At 51.6% G+C, this 16000-nt stretch overlaps 1 protein-coding gene across 2 annotated transcripts in view; it reads right to left on the bottom strand.

Moving 5' to 3' along the window:
* Cacna1i (calcium voltage-gated channel subunit alpha1 I) overlaps positions 1 to 16000 on the bottom strand; it is a 111555-nt gene that overhangs the window by 13223 nt on the left and 82332 nt on the right. For both annotated transcript variants that reach the window (XM_087558818.1, NM_020084.4), the window contains 17 exon segments: positions 15622 to 15739; positions 15321 to 15476; positions 14812 to 14905; positions 13995 to 14197; positions 13038 to 13511; positions 12677 to 12777; positions 12054 to 12177; positions 11689 to 11757; positions 11044 to 11228; positions 10413 to 10539; positions 10040 to 10165; positions 9001 to 9090; positions 7354 to 7546; positions 6535 to 6686; positions 5182 to 5291; positions 4484 to 4617; positions 3227 to 3297 (listed from right to left, as the gene is read on the bottom strand). In XM_087558818.1, coding sequence (XP_087414944.1) covers positions 3227 to 3297; positions 4484 to 4617; positions 5182 to 5291; positions 6535 to 6686; positions 7354 to 7546; positions 9001 to 9090; positions 10040 to 10165; positions 10413 to 10539; positions 11044 to 11228; positions 11689 to 11757; positions 12054 to 12177; positions 12677 to 12777; positions 13038 to 13511; positions 13995 to 14197; positions 14812 to 14905; positions 15321 to 15476; positions 15622 to 15739 — 2527 coding nt within the window.

Genomic DNA, 16000 nt, shown 5'->3' with positions numbered 1-16000 from the left:
GGCAGAAAGGAACTCAAAAATGAAGAAACTGTGGCCATAGTAGCAGCCATGTGGTTGCTAAGAGATGTCTATCAGGTGGGAATTACTAACCAGTCCCTCCTCAGGTCCTTACAGGCCCTGCATCAAGCCCAGAGTCTATCCCTCAGATGGCCCAAGAGCCCATGGCCTTGCCCGTCTGTGAGTCTGCCCACAAGTTCCAGCCTTTTGTGGAACTTTTTGTAGGTAAAGAGGGTCCTGACCCAAGGTCCAGAGCCAACATAGAAAAGCCCATACCCTATGGTCCTCACCACCCCTACAGTAGTGAAAGTTGCCAATGCCATCTCATTGCATCTACTACACTCAGCTGAGGGAGGCTCCAGGGAACAAAGATAGATACATAGGTCGTCATGGGACCTTCCGACCCACTAAAGGTAACACTGATATCTATGATCGTTCTATTGTGTCTTCTTCGTCTCCCTGTGGGAAAAAGCCCGACCCCCTTGGGTACGGGAATTAAGGAAGACCAGCTGGGGAGCTCATAGCCAGTCTATCCACTGAGACCAGCGCATTCCTTCCAGGTGGGTTTCTGTAAAACACCACAACCAGATGCAACTAGGAAAGGATGCTGCAAAGAAGTCTGCTCCTGGGGCTGCAGGTCCACCTGTGAGGATATAGGGCTCCAACCTACCCCATACTAATGTCTGCTCTGCTGACACCTCCCAAACTAAGAGTCGAGCAAAAACCGTTGTATTCAGTGGGATTGTGAAGCCAAGTCTTTCTAGGGGTACATGTCGTTCTAGAGAGAAAACTGTCACCATCTACCTGTAATTTCAATAGTCTTGGGCAACACAGTCCCATAGCCATAAAAGTTAGGCCCTGGCAGGAAACTGAAGGTCTTTATTGGGAATCCAGCAGAACCCAGAGAGTCAGGCTATATGTGCGTGTTTGAGAGCTGGGCAGCAAATGTACTATCCAAAGGAAACTTCCTTTGGGCCCATCTACCCAAACTGGTCCATCTTGGTGATATGAGCCCAGGAATTAGAGGAAGTCAGCCCCTCAGTGTTTGATATGCTAGAAGGGGTGTATCAGTTCCCAAACTGGTTCCCTACCAGACACAGGTATGCCTGGGTCCCAACCCCCCATACTATGTTGGGATTATCAAACAACATGCTCCACTTCCAATCCTGAAAACTGTAAATGGGACTATCCTAAGTTCACCCTCAGAGTCATCCAAGAATGCTTGTTTAATGTCACCAAGAAACCCCCTAGGTTGTTCCTCCTATACAGATTCCTGTAACCATACATAGCAGATTAACTCCAAGATTGGCAGACAAGCCCCAGGCACTACGTGGCTCACTTGCACTAACAGCTTAGCCATGTGTGCATCTTCTGAATTGTTCACCCCAGAGAAGACACCGCTCTTTTGAGTCCTCATGGGTGTCCCACCACAGGTGATTGCCTATAATAAAGAAGTGGCCAGGCCTGCTTGAAGCTGTGTGTGGCGGGCGAGCTATCCCCATTCTCGTTCCCCTATTGGTAGCACCACAGGTCTGCTGCAGTTAGAACTCCAGCCCTAGTTGTGGGGGATAAAAAATTTAAGGAACTCAGTACTCAAGTAAACACAGACCTAGGCCATCTGGAAAATTCTATTTCCCATCTGGAAGCCCAGGTAGATTCCTTAGCAGAGGTTTTTCCTCGTGAAACAAGATGTCTCCGTATGGCACTGGGAGAAACCTGTTGCTTCCGTGCCAACCAGTCAGGGGTAATTAGAGAATGTTTACCCAGAGCCAGAAATAACACTGAGAAAAGAGAAAAGAGATGCCAAGAATCTAACCAGTGGTATCAATCCTTGCTCTCCTGGGCTCATTGGTTAACTACTCATGGCCATTGCTGGGCCGTTGATCCTTTTGTTCCTAAGCTGGACTCTAAGAGTCTCTTATTCTGCTGCCTCCTTGACTGTGTAAAGCAGAAAGTAGATTCTGTTGAAGCGCTGAGGGGACAATGTAACTCCCTTCCCCAAGATGACTCTACAGTTTGACCCATGCCCATAGAAACAGAAAGGAATGTCACAGGCCAGCTCCCAGACCTTAACACAGTGAGACCACATTAAAGGCACCATTCTGACCTTAAAACCCAGAACATGGACCCCGACACTTGCCGAAATGGGAGCAGAGACCTAATCCATCAAAGACCTGACCCTTAATTCCAGGGAAGCCCCTAGATGCACTAACGTTGCCTTTTTTTTTTGGCTTCTGAGTTCCACTTCTTGCTAACGGTTCTTGCTAACTGACATGTGTCAATGAGTTGTGCTTTTGTGCATTAAAAAAAAACAAAAAAAAAGATATGTAAGACTTGGGGCTGCGTGATTTGGGCACGTTCCTCATGCACTCACCAGTCAGCAATGAAGCCTTCAGGGTGTCTGTGTGGTGGTCTCTGGTGACCTTACAACACCAGGAAGCTCTCACCAAACTCAAGAGTGGAACTTACTGGTAGACCCAGAGGAGGTTCCCAAGAGAACCTACTTTTACCCCCTGCTTCCCTGTGTGCTGTGTGTATGCCTTTGGTTTCTATGAAGCATAAAGTTCCCTACATGAATCACTGTGAGTGTGATCGTGGGCAAGGGTCAGTTCAGCACAGCACGCAGACATGGCTGGGTGGGGTAGGAGGTACTAACACTGCCCGAGTATTAGAAGGATGAAAAATGCCTGCCTCTGTGAGCCCGACCCCAGCTCGCCTCCCACTGACCAGGGACACAGTCCTACTTAATTACTGTCCTCCTACTCAGACCGGGGCTTGGACCTCCCCTCCTGGAAGGCTGTATGGAAAACGAATCATTCCTCAAATGATAACGGACCATCGAAGCCACTTTTCCAGGTCCAGATCAAAAGTCACTTTCCCTAAATTCCCAGGGAGTGACCTGTGCCTCCTCCCTCCCTGGAACATAACACAGGTCTCTTCCTACAGGACCTTGAATTGTTTCTCTCCCCACCAGCCTGGGGTTCTTCCAAAGAACCATATACATCCTCAGTGTACTCACAGGGCTGGACATCGAGTGAATACTGGGTGACCATGTTTTGAGTTCCCAAAGACAAACAGGAGAAGTTCAAACAACTTCCCAGGGAAAAGACTGTTCTGGGTTTTGGCAAGTCAGGGACTAAGAAAATTGAAGCTTACATCCCCCAGGATCCAGCCCCACACAATGAACCCTACATTTTAAGGCAGGGCTCCAGAACGGTGTAGCTCTTACCTGGGGCAGAGCCTGTACCACTGTGTCCAGCAGGGCCCGCATTCCTGTGGCCATCTTCAATAGCTTCAACACTGTGGGTGACATTCAGCCCTAGCTGTCAGTCCAGGGTATACATGTGTACATGTGAGTGTGTGTGTGCATTCATATGAACTCAGAGAGGAGTGGGAACACAGCAGGGTGTGATCAGAGTTCCCTCTTGGGCACTACATAAAAATATGGCTGCAGAGTGTGGAGGGATGGCCCAGTAGTTAAGAGCACTAGCTGTTCTTCCAGAGGTCCTGAGTTCAATCCCAGCACCCACGTGGCGGCTCACAACTGTCTATAACTGTAGTCCTACAAGATTCAATACCCTCATTGGGTGTGCAGGGCACATGCAGACAAAAATACCCATTTATAAGAAATACGTTAATAAATATATTTTTTTCCTTTTCTTTTTTTCGGAGCTGGGGACCGAACCCAGGGCCTTGCGCTTGCTAGGCAAGCGCTCTATAGCAAGCGCTCTACCACTGAGCTAAATCCCCAACCCCAATAAATATTTTTTTAAGGAGAGCGTGGCTACAGCTGCAGAGTGAGGGGTATGTGCACAAAACAGAACGCAGAATGGGCTCAGAGAAGTTCAGGACCACAGAACATGTACAGTGGAGTGAGGGGAAGCAAAGGTGGTCGACACAAGAGCCCACATTCCCTCCCATCCCCTCGAGCTAAAAAGAGCTCCAGTGTCACCCACAGGGTTTCTGCACAGCTCTCCATCCTTAGAACACAGAGGCTATAGGCAGGAGGTGGGCAGAGGAGCAAGAAGCACCTGCCGTTGCTGTGACGCTAAGATTTTTGAAAAAGTAGGAAAAACTTCGGGATGAGAGAAGGGCTTCTGGGGAGGAAAGGAAGATTGTCAGACATGTCGAGGACCATGTCCCTGCTACAGTGCTAAAGAAAGGCCAGGTAGCACACGGAGCCGGAACTGGGTCCTTGCGCCACATCCTGAGACTGGACCACATGGATTCTGCTGCCATGAGGGAGCAGAGGTCTACACAGGCATGGGTATGGGCAGCCGGGCATGCAGGAGGCTGCGCACGGACAGGGGTGACACCAGGGGTGACACGTGGTCTTCTTTTGAATCCTACTCTGCCCTACTCAGCAGAGTCCCTCTTGCTCATGTGTTCTACGTCTCCCACCCCACTCCTACATGCTCCCCCACAGACAACAGGGAGTCCCCTTCCCACACCTGCTTGTCTCTGCCCTGTCCTGTCTCCCACTTACCCCGGGCGATACGCAGAACACGCATGATACGGATGATGGTGGGGTTGATGGGAAGGGCGGCATTGATCTCGATCTCCTCCAGTGTGATGCCCATGACGGACAGCAGCACAATGGCCAGGTCCAGCTGGTTCCATCTGTACAGGGCAGTTGGGGGTGGGGGTGGGGAGGCATAGTGGCTCAGACACACCTGAGTGGAAGGCAGACTCCCAGGGCTTCACACTCCTATGGGGTCCACTAGAATGTGCAAATACTCTTCCTTCTACCACCCTCTCTGGTGTCAGTGAGTCTGGCCCCCTTTTTCCCTTCTACAGGGAGCTGCCCTGAAGAAACATTTCTGGCCTCCCATAGGAGAGAAGGCTGGACTCTGGCTTCTGAGTCTAAATCCTAAACTATCTGATCCTTTTGGGTAACATCTGGCCACTCTGTTGTGCTCTCTAAGCCTCAGTCGCTTCCTCTGAAAAGAAAAGTTAGCATGAGGCAGACCATGCTCAGTCTTTGTGTTACAGAGGACCCACAGGAGATGAGCTAAGACAGGCTGAATCCATTCACTGAGCCTTAATCACTTCCTGCCCAGGAATCTAGTCAACAGCCAGGAGACCTTGACTATTAATATCCAGATGTTACTGGCTCCTTCAGGCTGCTTCAAAGATCAAGACTTCTTCCCAAGCTTGCTGTCCTAGTATGACCCAGTCACTCACCGGTCCTTGAAGAAACGCCTCAGGCCAAATGCCACCAGCTTCAGCACAGCCTCCAGCACAAAGACAGTGGTGAACATGTAGTTGCAGTACTTAAGGGCTGTCTCTAGGGACTACATGGGACAAGAGAAGCATGATCCAGTACTAGTATCTGCCCCAGAACCTTCCTACAACCAAAAACTCTGCCTTTTAAGTGGAGAGTTTAGACCATTTACATTTAGTATAATGCTTTGTTACTTTTTATTTATTTATATTCCTTTTCATTCCTCATGTCTTTGCATGTGATAGTCATTTCACATTGTTATTCCCTTATTCCTTACAATGTTATTCCCAGGAACACCGTAACATTGTTATTATTATTTCTAACCTGTCCCAGTTGCTCCTCTTTGGAGACAGAATGAGGTAGTGGTTAAGGATCCCTAAACCACATTTCATTGATTTGAATACTGCTTAACTCTTGTTCCTTATCTGGTCCGTGACCTGAGAAAGTGCTTGACCTTCCCGACAGTTTCCTCGACTAAAATTTTTATAAGACAATCCCTCCTGCCTATCAGAAAGGTGCTGTGATAATTAAATGAGGTATTCAGGGTTGGGCACCAGATAAATAAGTGGTCATTGTAAACTGTAATAATCCCACTTCTTCACATTAATTTGGAATTCTATAATTACTGTTCACTCTGCCGTGGTTCCTTTTCTTTTCACTTCATAACCGTCTTCTCTGTCCACTGAAATAAGATGCTAATTCCTCACCTGGAGGCTTGGCACCACCCTTCCTGTCAACTTGCCAAGCAGAGTCTTTTAGAAAGCACCTGCCCCTCACATTCTTCTGCCACATGCTATCTGGCATCTATGCCGAGGATGTTTGCCATGGGCCCGCCCCCAGAAAGCCATCCCCTAGACTCAAGATACTCAGTGGGCAGTGGAGGCCCCTGTAAACTTTGAACACAAATCTAAGCTCCAATTCTGGCTCTGCTGCCTGTTGGCTCTGCTGCTTGTTCTCTGAGGCTCAACCTCTTCATCTGGGAAACCTGACCAAGGCTCTCCCAACATTGACATTACAATGAGGATTAAAGCATGCATCATGCCTTACAGAGACCATATTAACACACCTCAGCCACTGTTACTCACGCTCTAGGCTGCCCACAAATGCGACCTCCCCCACATCCCTGTTCTTTCTAGCTTCTAACTTACCAGCTTGCCCTGCACCTCTTCCCCACAAGGGCCTGGTGTAAGCCCATCATAGAGGGACTTCATGGATGCCAGCCCTCTACTCAACCCTCTACCTGAGGTGGGAATCCTGCTAAAACTGGTTCTCCCCCATGTGGCCTTAGACTAGACGGTGACCCCAAGACTCACTGTAGGCTGGTTGTAGTGCTCCAGGGACATGGTGACAACATTGAGGCAGATGATGAAGGTAATGAAGATGTCCAGGTAGTGGCTGGTGCACATGGAGTGGATGAGCAGCCTTGTGGGACAGTAGGTAGCATAGTAGGGCAGCCTCTGAGCCTCTGTAGGGAGCATGAGAGAGTGGCACAGACCATACAGGATTGGACCAAACAAAGAGAAGAGCACAAAGGAGAGAGAGGCCATGGGCAGGGAGGAAGCAAGAGAGGAGCATGCTGGCCTATACCAGGTCCTGGATGATCGTGGTCCTCTCCCAGTGCTAGGCCACTGTGAGGAAAACCCTGAGATATCAGTGGTAGGAAACAGGATGTTAGGACACACATTATTCTCAAACACCCACTTAAAGAGTCTCATGACAAGGACTCTAGGCCTGATAGGCAGAGACAAGGGTCCTAAGGCTGGCCATCTAGGGATGGATCACTGACCCCAAAACTGCAAACAACTTGCACAAGGAAAGACAGAGGTCAGATGTGTTCTAAAAGTTCCCACTCATTGGTGCCCATGGGAGAGACGGCCTTTGTCTCTGCCTGCACCAAAGCACCTAGAATTACCCACGTGGCCAGGATATCATTACTGATGGGCTCAGGTCACCTGGCCAAGTAGATGCTGGGGGAAGGGGCTGGGCCATAGGCAACGCATGGATTACATCTTTTGCTCTCCTCCACTTCCAAAGACCCGGCAGGCCTGGACCAGACCCACCCCAGGGCACCACCCGGGAGGCACAGCAGTGGGTAGAGACCCTGCCCTTCCCAGCATCCATCGTCTGCTCACTACGGCGCTTCTTTTCCAGGCGCCGCAGCCGTTTCTCCTCACGCCTCCGCGCCTCCTCAGCCTCCTGGTGCTGCCGGCACTTGTGGAAGTTCTCCACGACCACGCCCACAAACATGTTGAGCACAAAGAAGCTGACGATGAGCAGGAACGAAATGAAGTACAGTAGCATCCAGGGGTTGTGGTTCGTCACTGGCTGCAAGGGAGGCAGAGTGAGGGCTGAGGAGGCTGGTCTACACAGCAGGGCCACAGGCATTGGGTTTCACTGAGCCTTGGTGTAATGGGAGAGCTAGGACAGCCCGCCTCTGAAGCCTAAGGTGGAAACAAATGAAAACTGCCCAGCCTGGGCAAATGGGAACTGTCTAGCCTGAGCCTGACACGAGTAAGGAGGTCAGCCTTACTTCCCTGCCTTCTCCTTCCCTGCTCCTGTGGTTGTCTCCTGCACACATTGGTCTGCTGTCTTTTCAGTGACTTAGCCCTCATTCACCCATGCAATTAATTCACCATCTATCCAAGCCATCTATCACCCATTCATCTACCCACTCACCCATCCACCAATCCACTTACCCACTCACTCACCCATCTATCTACCCACTCACCCATCCACCCTTCTATCTACCCACGCACTCACTCACCCATCCACCCATCCATCTGCCCACTTCCTCACCCATCTACCCATCCATCTACCTACTCACACACCCTTATACCCATCCATCTACCTACTCACACACTCATCCACTCATCCATATACCCACTCACCCACTCATCCACTCATCCATATACCCACTCACCCATCCACCAATCCATCTACTCACTTACCCATCCATCCATCTACCCACTCACTCACCCATCTACCCATCCATCTACCCACTCACACACTCATCCACCCATCCATATACCCACTCACTCATACATCTATCCACCATCCATTCACCCACTATCTATCCATTCTATTTATCTACCCATCAACCTATTCACTCATCCACTTATCTAGCCACCCACACACCTTTCCATCCTTAAACCCTATCATCTATCTACCCAACCACCCACCCATCCATCTACTACCTATCTATCTATCTATCTATCTATCTAACTATCTACCTATCTATTTATCATTTATCCATCCATCAATATATCCATTCATCCACTCACGGACTCATTTATGCACCTGTCTACCCATCTATCTACCTTCCCACCCATATCCATACCTATCTACCCATCCACCCACCCACCTGTCCCCTTATCCATCTATCCATCCATCTACACAGCCTTCCATCTACTTAACCTGCCACCCAACCACCCACCCATCTACTTATCGATCTATCCATACTCTATCCACTTATCTACCACCCACTCAAACTGCCAGTCATCCACACTCCCATTTAATCATCCTGAAACAAAGCAGAACCCAAAGTGACCAGGAGGCAGCCAACCTCAGAACAGTGGGTTGAGATCCATTCCTAGGAATGGGGGACAGGCAAACAAGGAGTAGAGAAACACACACACAAGAGTATTCATCATCCCTGACCCTCCTCAACTCCCCCTTAGTCCAGATGGAACCAGGTTGGTTCTAGGAGACCAAGAACCACGGTGACTTACAGTTTCCTTGCTCCCCACCATCTTCATCCCTGTAGCCCCAGTTATACCCACCTGCTGGTCCACAGCAACAGCATCTAATCCATTATACATGATGTTCACCCAGCCGTCCTTGGAGGCCAAGACAAAGAGGGACATCAATGCCTGGAAGACAAAGGGAGAGGATAGAGGTAAGAGACATGGACTCATCTGCCCTCTGTTGTTCTGCTTCTAGGAGACCAGGACAAAGAGGCCTTCTCTGAGGACCTACTGTGTGCCTGTTGTGAGCCCTGGGGCTGCTGTCATGGGGGTAGAAGGAGATCTGGAGGCAGAGTCCTGAGTTAGTTCTAGCAGTAACTGTCTGAGAGAGGCTCAGCGAGAAGGCCCATGAGCTCCCTTGCCCTGACCCAGGAGCCCTGGGTATCTACCCAGCCCCTGATGTTAACTCAGGTGAGAGCATGGACTTGTGATTGAGCATCAGGAAATTTACCACCCGCTACCAGAGAGGACCACCAGCCTGGACCCTGCCTCTTCTTGCATAGCACCCTGGAGAAACAGGTAGCCTCCTCTCTGCAAACGGATAGCTGCCTGGAGGGCTTTGTGGGGATAGGAAAAGGAGGCTCTTTGAAGGCAGCTCTTCCCTGGAAAGTTATGCAAATGCATCAGGTGTCCAGGAGATGGGATCAAAGGCAAAGTAGGAACTTGCTTGCTGACTGAGGTGTTAAGGCCATCTACCCACTCACACACCCACAGTATGGTTAAGGCCAAGGCTCTTCCCCCATACTAGTCACTAGCTCAGCTTGCCTACTGGGCTGTCTTATTCCCATTTGACAGAGGAGAAACTGAGACTTAAAGAGAACACCTCTATTCCCCGCCCCCCAAAACAAAAGCTGGGGTGTACACCCTAGCGTGGATGGCTCTAAAACTCCCATTACTGTCCCTTAGGTGGGACGTCAGAACCAGTGTTTGTGAAGCACCCGTTAAGTTTCATGTGCTGGCAGACTCTGCACCCAGGGTTCCCAGCCTTACTTCTCCTGTGAGCAGAGCTCCACCCAGATCCACTTTGCAGAACTGGAGTCAGGTCTGTGACCGTTGTGACCCTAGAAGGGCTCACCTGGCCCAGGTTGTCAAAGTTGTATTTGTGATGCACCCAGCGGTAGTTGGCCGCCACGCAGTCAGATCGGTTGGTGATGTTTCGGGTGTCCACTCCCAAACAATGGTAGAACTTGCCTTTGAAAAGCTGTGAGAAAGGAGGGAAAGCCAGTGCTTGGGGTAAAGGGGGCACAGCCAGAGGAGGGGAGCTCCAGGAATTGACCCACATGATCTGCCCCTTGCTCCATCAACCCAGGTTTGGATCTGTCTTTCTCGCTTGGCTCCACCAAGGCCTCCTGGGTCCCCAGGTTAGTGCACTCAAGTAGTTTGCCGTAGACATGAAGAGGCTGTGCTCAGCTTCTTGTCACCCACCCTGCAGAGTGACACCCCCTCACCTGCACCCCCAGGATGCCGAAGATGATGAAGAAGGCACAGCAGATGAGGACGATGTTCCCAATGGGCTTGAGGGAGGAGATGAGCGTCTCTACCACCAGCTTCAGCCCAGGGGCCCGGCTGATAACCCTGCGGGCAGGCAAGGAAAACCAGGGTACCGTGAGCCACAGCCCAGAGAGACAGCCCCAACTCAGCCCATGGTCACCAGGCCTGAGGGGAGAGGGGAAGGGGTGTAAGGCAGGTTCCAACAGGAAATGAAGATGCTGTAGTAGCCAAGTTAGCTAGGACAGAGGCTAAGCACCAATCTCCACCTAGATCAATACGTAGAAGGGCCCTTGGCCCCCCTCAACCAATCCCCACAGAGTGCACCCCATGCCCAAGAGATGGCACCCAGAGATGGCAGTGAGGAGAGAACGCAGTGGAGGCAATTTTAGCCCTTGCCCTAGGCTCTCTGGCTCCTCCTCCCTGCAGCAAGATATGCTTGGCACAATGCTCTTGGGAGCCTGCATTGTCAAGCCAGAGTTAAAACAAAACAAAACAAAAAATAAAAACAAAAACAAAAACAAAAAAAACCCACTTGGGCGATTTCCCTATTCAGTACATCAATACCATGCATTTGGGCAGAGTCCGTACCTCAAAGGACGTAAGGTACGCAGGAGCCGCAGGACCCGGAGGACCCCCAGAATCTTGGCTCCCCCAGCAGAGGCCACGGACACTACGATATCGATGATGGACACAAAGACCAGGAAACCATCCAGTACATTCCAGCTGCTACGCAGGTACGCCTGCTCACCAAAGTACAGGCCCAGAGAAACCACCTGGGGGTGGGGTTAGGGTCAAGCCTTGGGAGGAGGGAATGGGGCCAGAAGGCTCCCCCCAGGGTCAAGACAAAGGGAGGGAGGTAAGGATGAGGCATGGCTCACGATGGTTCTTCTGAGGGCTGGTGATAGGCAGGAAAGAACAGGGTCTGGGCCTAGGGAAGTCTGCAAGCTATGGTCTCATAGCATGACCACAAGACCTCAACCAGAGCCACCCACACTGGGAAGCATCCCAGGGTAATGTTTCTACCCCAGTGAGCCTTTCTAGTTGGGCTTGGTGATAAGAGGGAGACACTGATTCCCTTTAATCCCAGAAGCTCAATCCACAGTCTAGAGCCCAACAGGAGTGGACCTCTGAGATCTATGGAATATTCCTGAGGACCAGGCCAGCAATAAAGGTGAGGCCTAGGCCAGGGGCTTCAGGTGGGGTGGGAAAGATCCCAGTGAAGCCTAGAACAACCTTCAGTGTCATCTCGCCCACGAAGATGGCTGTGAAGATGTAGTTAGACACCGTGAGGAAGATGCGCTCCTGAAAGAGTGGGAGAAACCAAGTCCAAGTCTTCCACAATTGCTCTTGTACCCTGTCAGACTCTGCTTCAGCCAGGGGCAGCCACTACAGCCACCATTTTTCAGATCTAGAGACCTTTCCCTGGAATAGGCAAGCTTCCTATGTTCTCTCCCTCCCCTCCCTCTCCTGTCCCCCTCCCCCTCCCCCTTCCCTTCCCTTCCTCACCCCATCTCCTAGCTTGGCTGAGCTCTCCCTGGGCTCCCCCACCATTGTTAATATCTGGCCCTCTGCCCAGTCCCAGGGCTGCAGCCACTCACAGTGCTACCAGCTTCAATCTGGGGTCTCTCCAGAGCAATGGTGATACAGTTGAGGAAGATAAAGGCCAAGACCACGTAGTCAAAAAGCTTGTGAGCAATGATAGTCTGACACAGGATCCGGAACCTGGGTGGAAGTCAAGGAACCCCCAGGAGACTCAGTTTGCCTCCCACTCTGACCAGAAGGAAGACAGGACCACAATATATACTCAGGGCTTGATGGCTTGGAGAAAGGGATCCCTCTCCCTTCCTGTACCCATTCAACATCTGCCTAAGGTACCTAACTGGAGCCTCCTCCCCAAACATACACCTAGATAATGAGGTCAGCCATCTGCCTTCAACACCAACACCAAGGTGTCTTCCTGGAAGCCTTCTGATGGAAAGAAAGGACTCCATCTGAGCTTTCAGGCTGCCTGTGGATCCGTCCAGCCTTACTCCCAGCATGGAGCTGGCTTAAAAACAAAAGAGATTCTCAGGAAAGCCCCAGAGGGACATCTAAACCCGCCCCTTCCCTTGGAGACCCTCCTCTATGCGTCATGGGGAGGTGTCCTGCCCAGCTTGGTAGAGAACTCCCAGACATGCCGCCCTCCTCCTCTGTCCCTCACTCCCAGACAGCCACTACTCACTTGTTCTCGGGGGAGAAGAGGTAGACCGACCAGTCCTCGCGGACTTCGCACCAGTCCGGCTTGTACACATCAATCATCTTGCGGACCCGGAAACACAGGGTCTGGTAAGGCAAAGAACTGGGTCCTGCGGTTGGTGCTGCACAGAGCGGCCCATCTCTTCCCACTCTGCCAACCAACAAACTGGGGGCACGCCGAACTCTCTCCCAACTTCCAACAAGGAAGGATTGGTGACAGAGTAAGTTAGATGCGGACAGTTCTGACTCCACCCTCAGCCCCACCCACCACGCCTGTACTACCTAAAGCCTTAGATCCTCTTTCAGCCCTATAGACTGCTTTTATGGGTGTAGCATTCCCTACTCACATAGTCGATCTCCTCCTCGTCCTCCCCGCGGTCGCGGCGGTCATCCATCTTGGTGAAGACATCCTTGGCTATGTTGGGCATTCTGCCATTGCAGTCCTCGTGCCCAGGGGCCTGACCCGCCCCCCTCCAAGCGGCCCGTGAGTGGGCACCCACCACGGGCACCAGCTCTCCCAGGTCAACAGAGTCCCTGGTATCAAGGGACAGAGTCCGGCGGTGGTGTCGGTGACGGTGTGCCAGGTGGGGTCCATGGTGCGCGTGGTGCGTGTGTGGAGCATGCAGGGGTGCGGTGCGAGTTGGCGCCTCCTCCCGGGCGCCTTCACAGGCCCTGACGCAGCTACCTCCACCCTCCCCAGACAGTAAGGACTCATGCTCAGCTGAGGGCGGCTTGTGTTTCAGGCTGTTCCAGCTGGAGCGGCGGCTAGCCCAGGTCCCACTGCGGCCCCAGGGCCCGTAGTAGGAGCTCCGGGAGCTGGACTGCGGAAAGAGCCGGACTTGGATCAGCAGCCACCCACGCCATAATCTAGCACCAAGACCCAAACATCCTGGACACCATGTTAGAGGGACTCCACCCGTTCTGATGTATGGCTCAGACTAAAGCCCCTTCTCTTGAGAAAAGCATATAGCAAATAAGGATCAGCTTTCCAGGTAAGGAAGCAGAGGCTCAGGGATAGATGATAATTTGATCGCTTTTACACAGCTCAGAGGTGGCAGAGGCCAGACTAAAGCTCTAAGTTGGCTCCACCCCCCAAAGTCTGTACACTGCTGCCAAGATGAAATCCTATGTCTCTCCACCAGACCCCACTCTTTTGTTCCAGTTCTGGTCCAGAGCAGCTAAGATTGTCATTAACACAGACCTGGTTCAGACTAGAGATAGTGTGGTACCCTCACCAGGGTACTGGTGCCACAGTCCTTCAGTGCCCCCCACCTCCAGCAATGAGCATCCATCACAGGACTCACCAAGGATCGCTGATCATAGCTCATCCTGCCCAGGGACATGACACTGCTTTTCCGAGAGTCTAGGGCCACCAGTACCGGGTCTGGCTGCAGTGAGAGGCGGGGGGCAGTACCCATGGTACCAGCAGGACCCAGATGCGCACCCAGAGGGAGGCTAGGGTCCAGGTGTCCATTGGGTGTCATGGGTATTGGGCAGAGCTTGAGATCTGGAGGTGTGAGATGAAGACGACAGACAGACAGACAGACAGACAGACAGACAGACAGACAGAGGAAGCCATGAAACAATCAGAAGTGGTTGTATTTAGATGGAGAGCTTTTCTGGTGAGATGTCCTCCATCAGGAAATCCTGGAGGCTGGTGCCTACTTCATGTGTCTTCTTCCTTCCTGCCTGTAAGGGTTCTCATGAACCCTTCCCTTCTGTTCTGGGACCAACCTAGACCACCATGCTAGGGCACCTCACCCACATGCGCATAGGGAGGGACTGTCCTCTTGGGTTACCATGGATACTGAGCTTGGTTGGAAAAGGCTACCTAGTGGTATCAGACATGACCTGAACCTAGGCTACATACAAAGACATTGTGGCTGTAACTCAGAGCCCCATGTAGAAAGGGAAGCAGGTGAGTTTCCAGGGGAACCCAGGAGGTTCATGATTGTTTCTGAGACCAAGCATCTCTTTCAGATATAATTGTAAAACAAAAAACCAGACAAGTCGGTAGCAGTCCATGGGTCCCTGGGTCAAGGCCCCATGGGGAAGCCACTGTGCCATCTGGGAATCTACGGAGAGTTCCTGACCCTGAGTGGAAAGTACAAGTGTGTTTACCTCTACTGTTGTCCAGGCCCTCTGGGAGCTTGTCAAACTCCTCCAAATTGGATGAGCTCTGGTCCTCATCAGAGTAGGAACGATTAGCATCACCCTGGGAGATGAGTTCACATTAGAACAGGTGAGCTCTGCCTTTTCCTAGCCCACCCTTGGGTTTTTTCTATGGCCCCTCCCATCCTCCTTTTACGGGTGGGAAAACTGGATTAGAAACAGGGACACAAGAGGCTAATAAAGATTTTGGCCACAAAGCCCAGTCTCCCTGATTTCCAGCATTCCTCAAAGCCCAACAGTACAGAGGAAGAAGCAAGGCTCTAGAAACCCAGATCTTGGAGGCTCCTGATGGGGGTTAATGGGGGATCCTCTATTCCCAAGCTACCTGGAACGGGAAGCTCATGCCTCATTGGCTGCTCTATTTTGAAGGACTATTACCTGCTGAAGTTTCAAGGTACACTATCCCCCTGCCAGGCTCCCTGTCTCCTGCTCAGTGACTAGCCCAGCGTTATAATTACCTCAGCCTGGAAACCCTCTACCAGGATAGCCACCAGGAGATTGAAGAGAACGTAGTTGCCAAAGGTCATGAGGGCAACAAAATAGAGGGAGGCCCAGGGGGTGGTGGAGGCCATGCCATTGTACAGGACAACGTTCCAGTCCTCCTGAGTGAGGATCTGTTGAGAAGGACACAGTTCAGCCCTGGTCCAGGCCCAGTCCCAGCCCTCCCAAGCACAGCCCTCCCATCAGCCTCAGCCGCCCCCAGACCTGCTGTCTGGATATCTCTCCCCTGAAAACCATGAACGTTCTGCTGCCGCTCACCTGGAACACTGTGACGATGGCCCACAGTAAGGAATCGAAGTTCTTCCTGTCAGGAACGGTGTCTCCCGTGTCCGTGCGGAGGCTGAATTTGCAGCCAAAGATATGCATCCCAAGGATGCTAAGAAAAGGAAGGAGGTGGCTCAAGGGTCATATCACCCTCAGCTCTCCGCTACTCCCAAGACCACCCAGGACCAGGATAGAGGTAAATCTAAAGCCCTTGCTAATAGAGGGGAATGTCAAGGCTCAGAGACTTTCCAGAGCCGTTGGGTTGGATGCTCGGATTCACAGCCAGGTCCTGGCAACTTTGTCCCTGGATCTTCCACCAGCCGCCAGTCCCAGGCTCAAACCTGTAGCCCCTAGCAGGGGATAGGGTTCACCC

This window comes from Rattus norvegicus, chromosome 7 (genome assembly GCF_021556685.1).
Source record: "Rattus norvegicus strain SHRSP/BbbUtx chromosome 7, alternate assembly SHRSP_T2T, whole genome shotgun sequence".
In the NCBI taxonomy this organism is placed as follows: Eukaryota; Metazoa; Chordata; class Mammalia; order Rodentia; family Muridae; genus Rattus; species Rattus norvegicus.
Note: the sequence above shows the minus strand (reverse complement) of the source record. Positions and strands in the feature narration are given on the sequence as shown.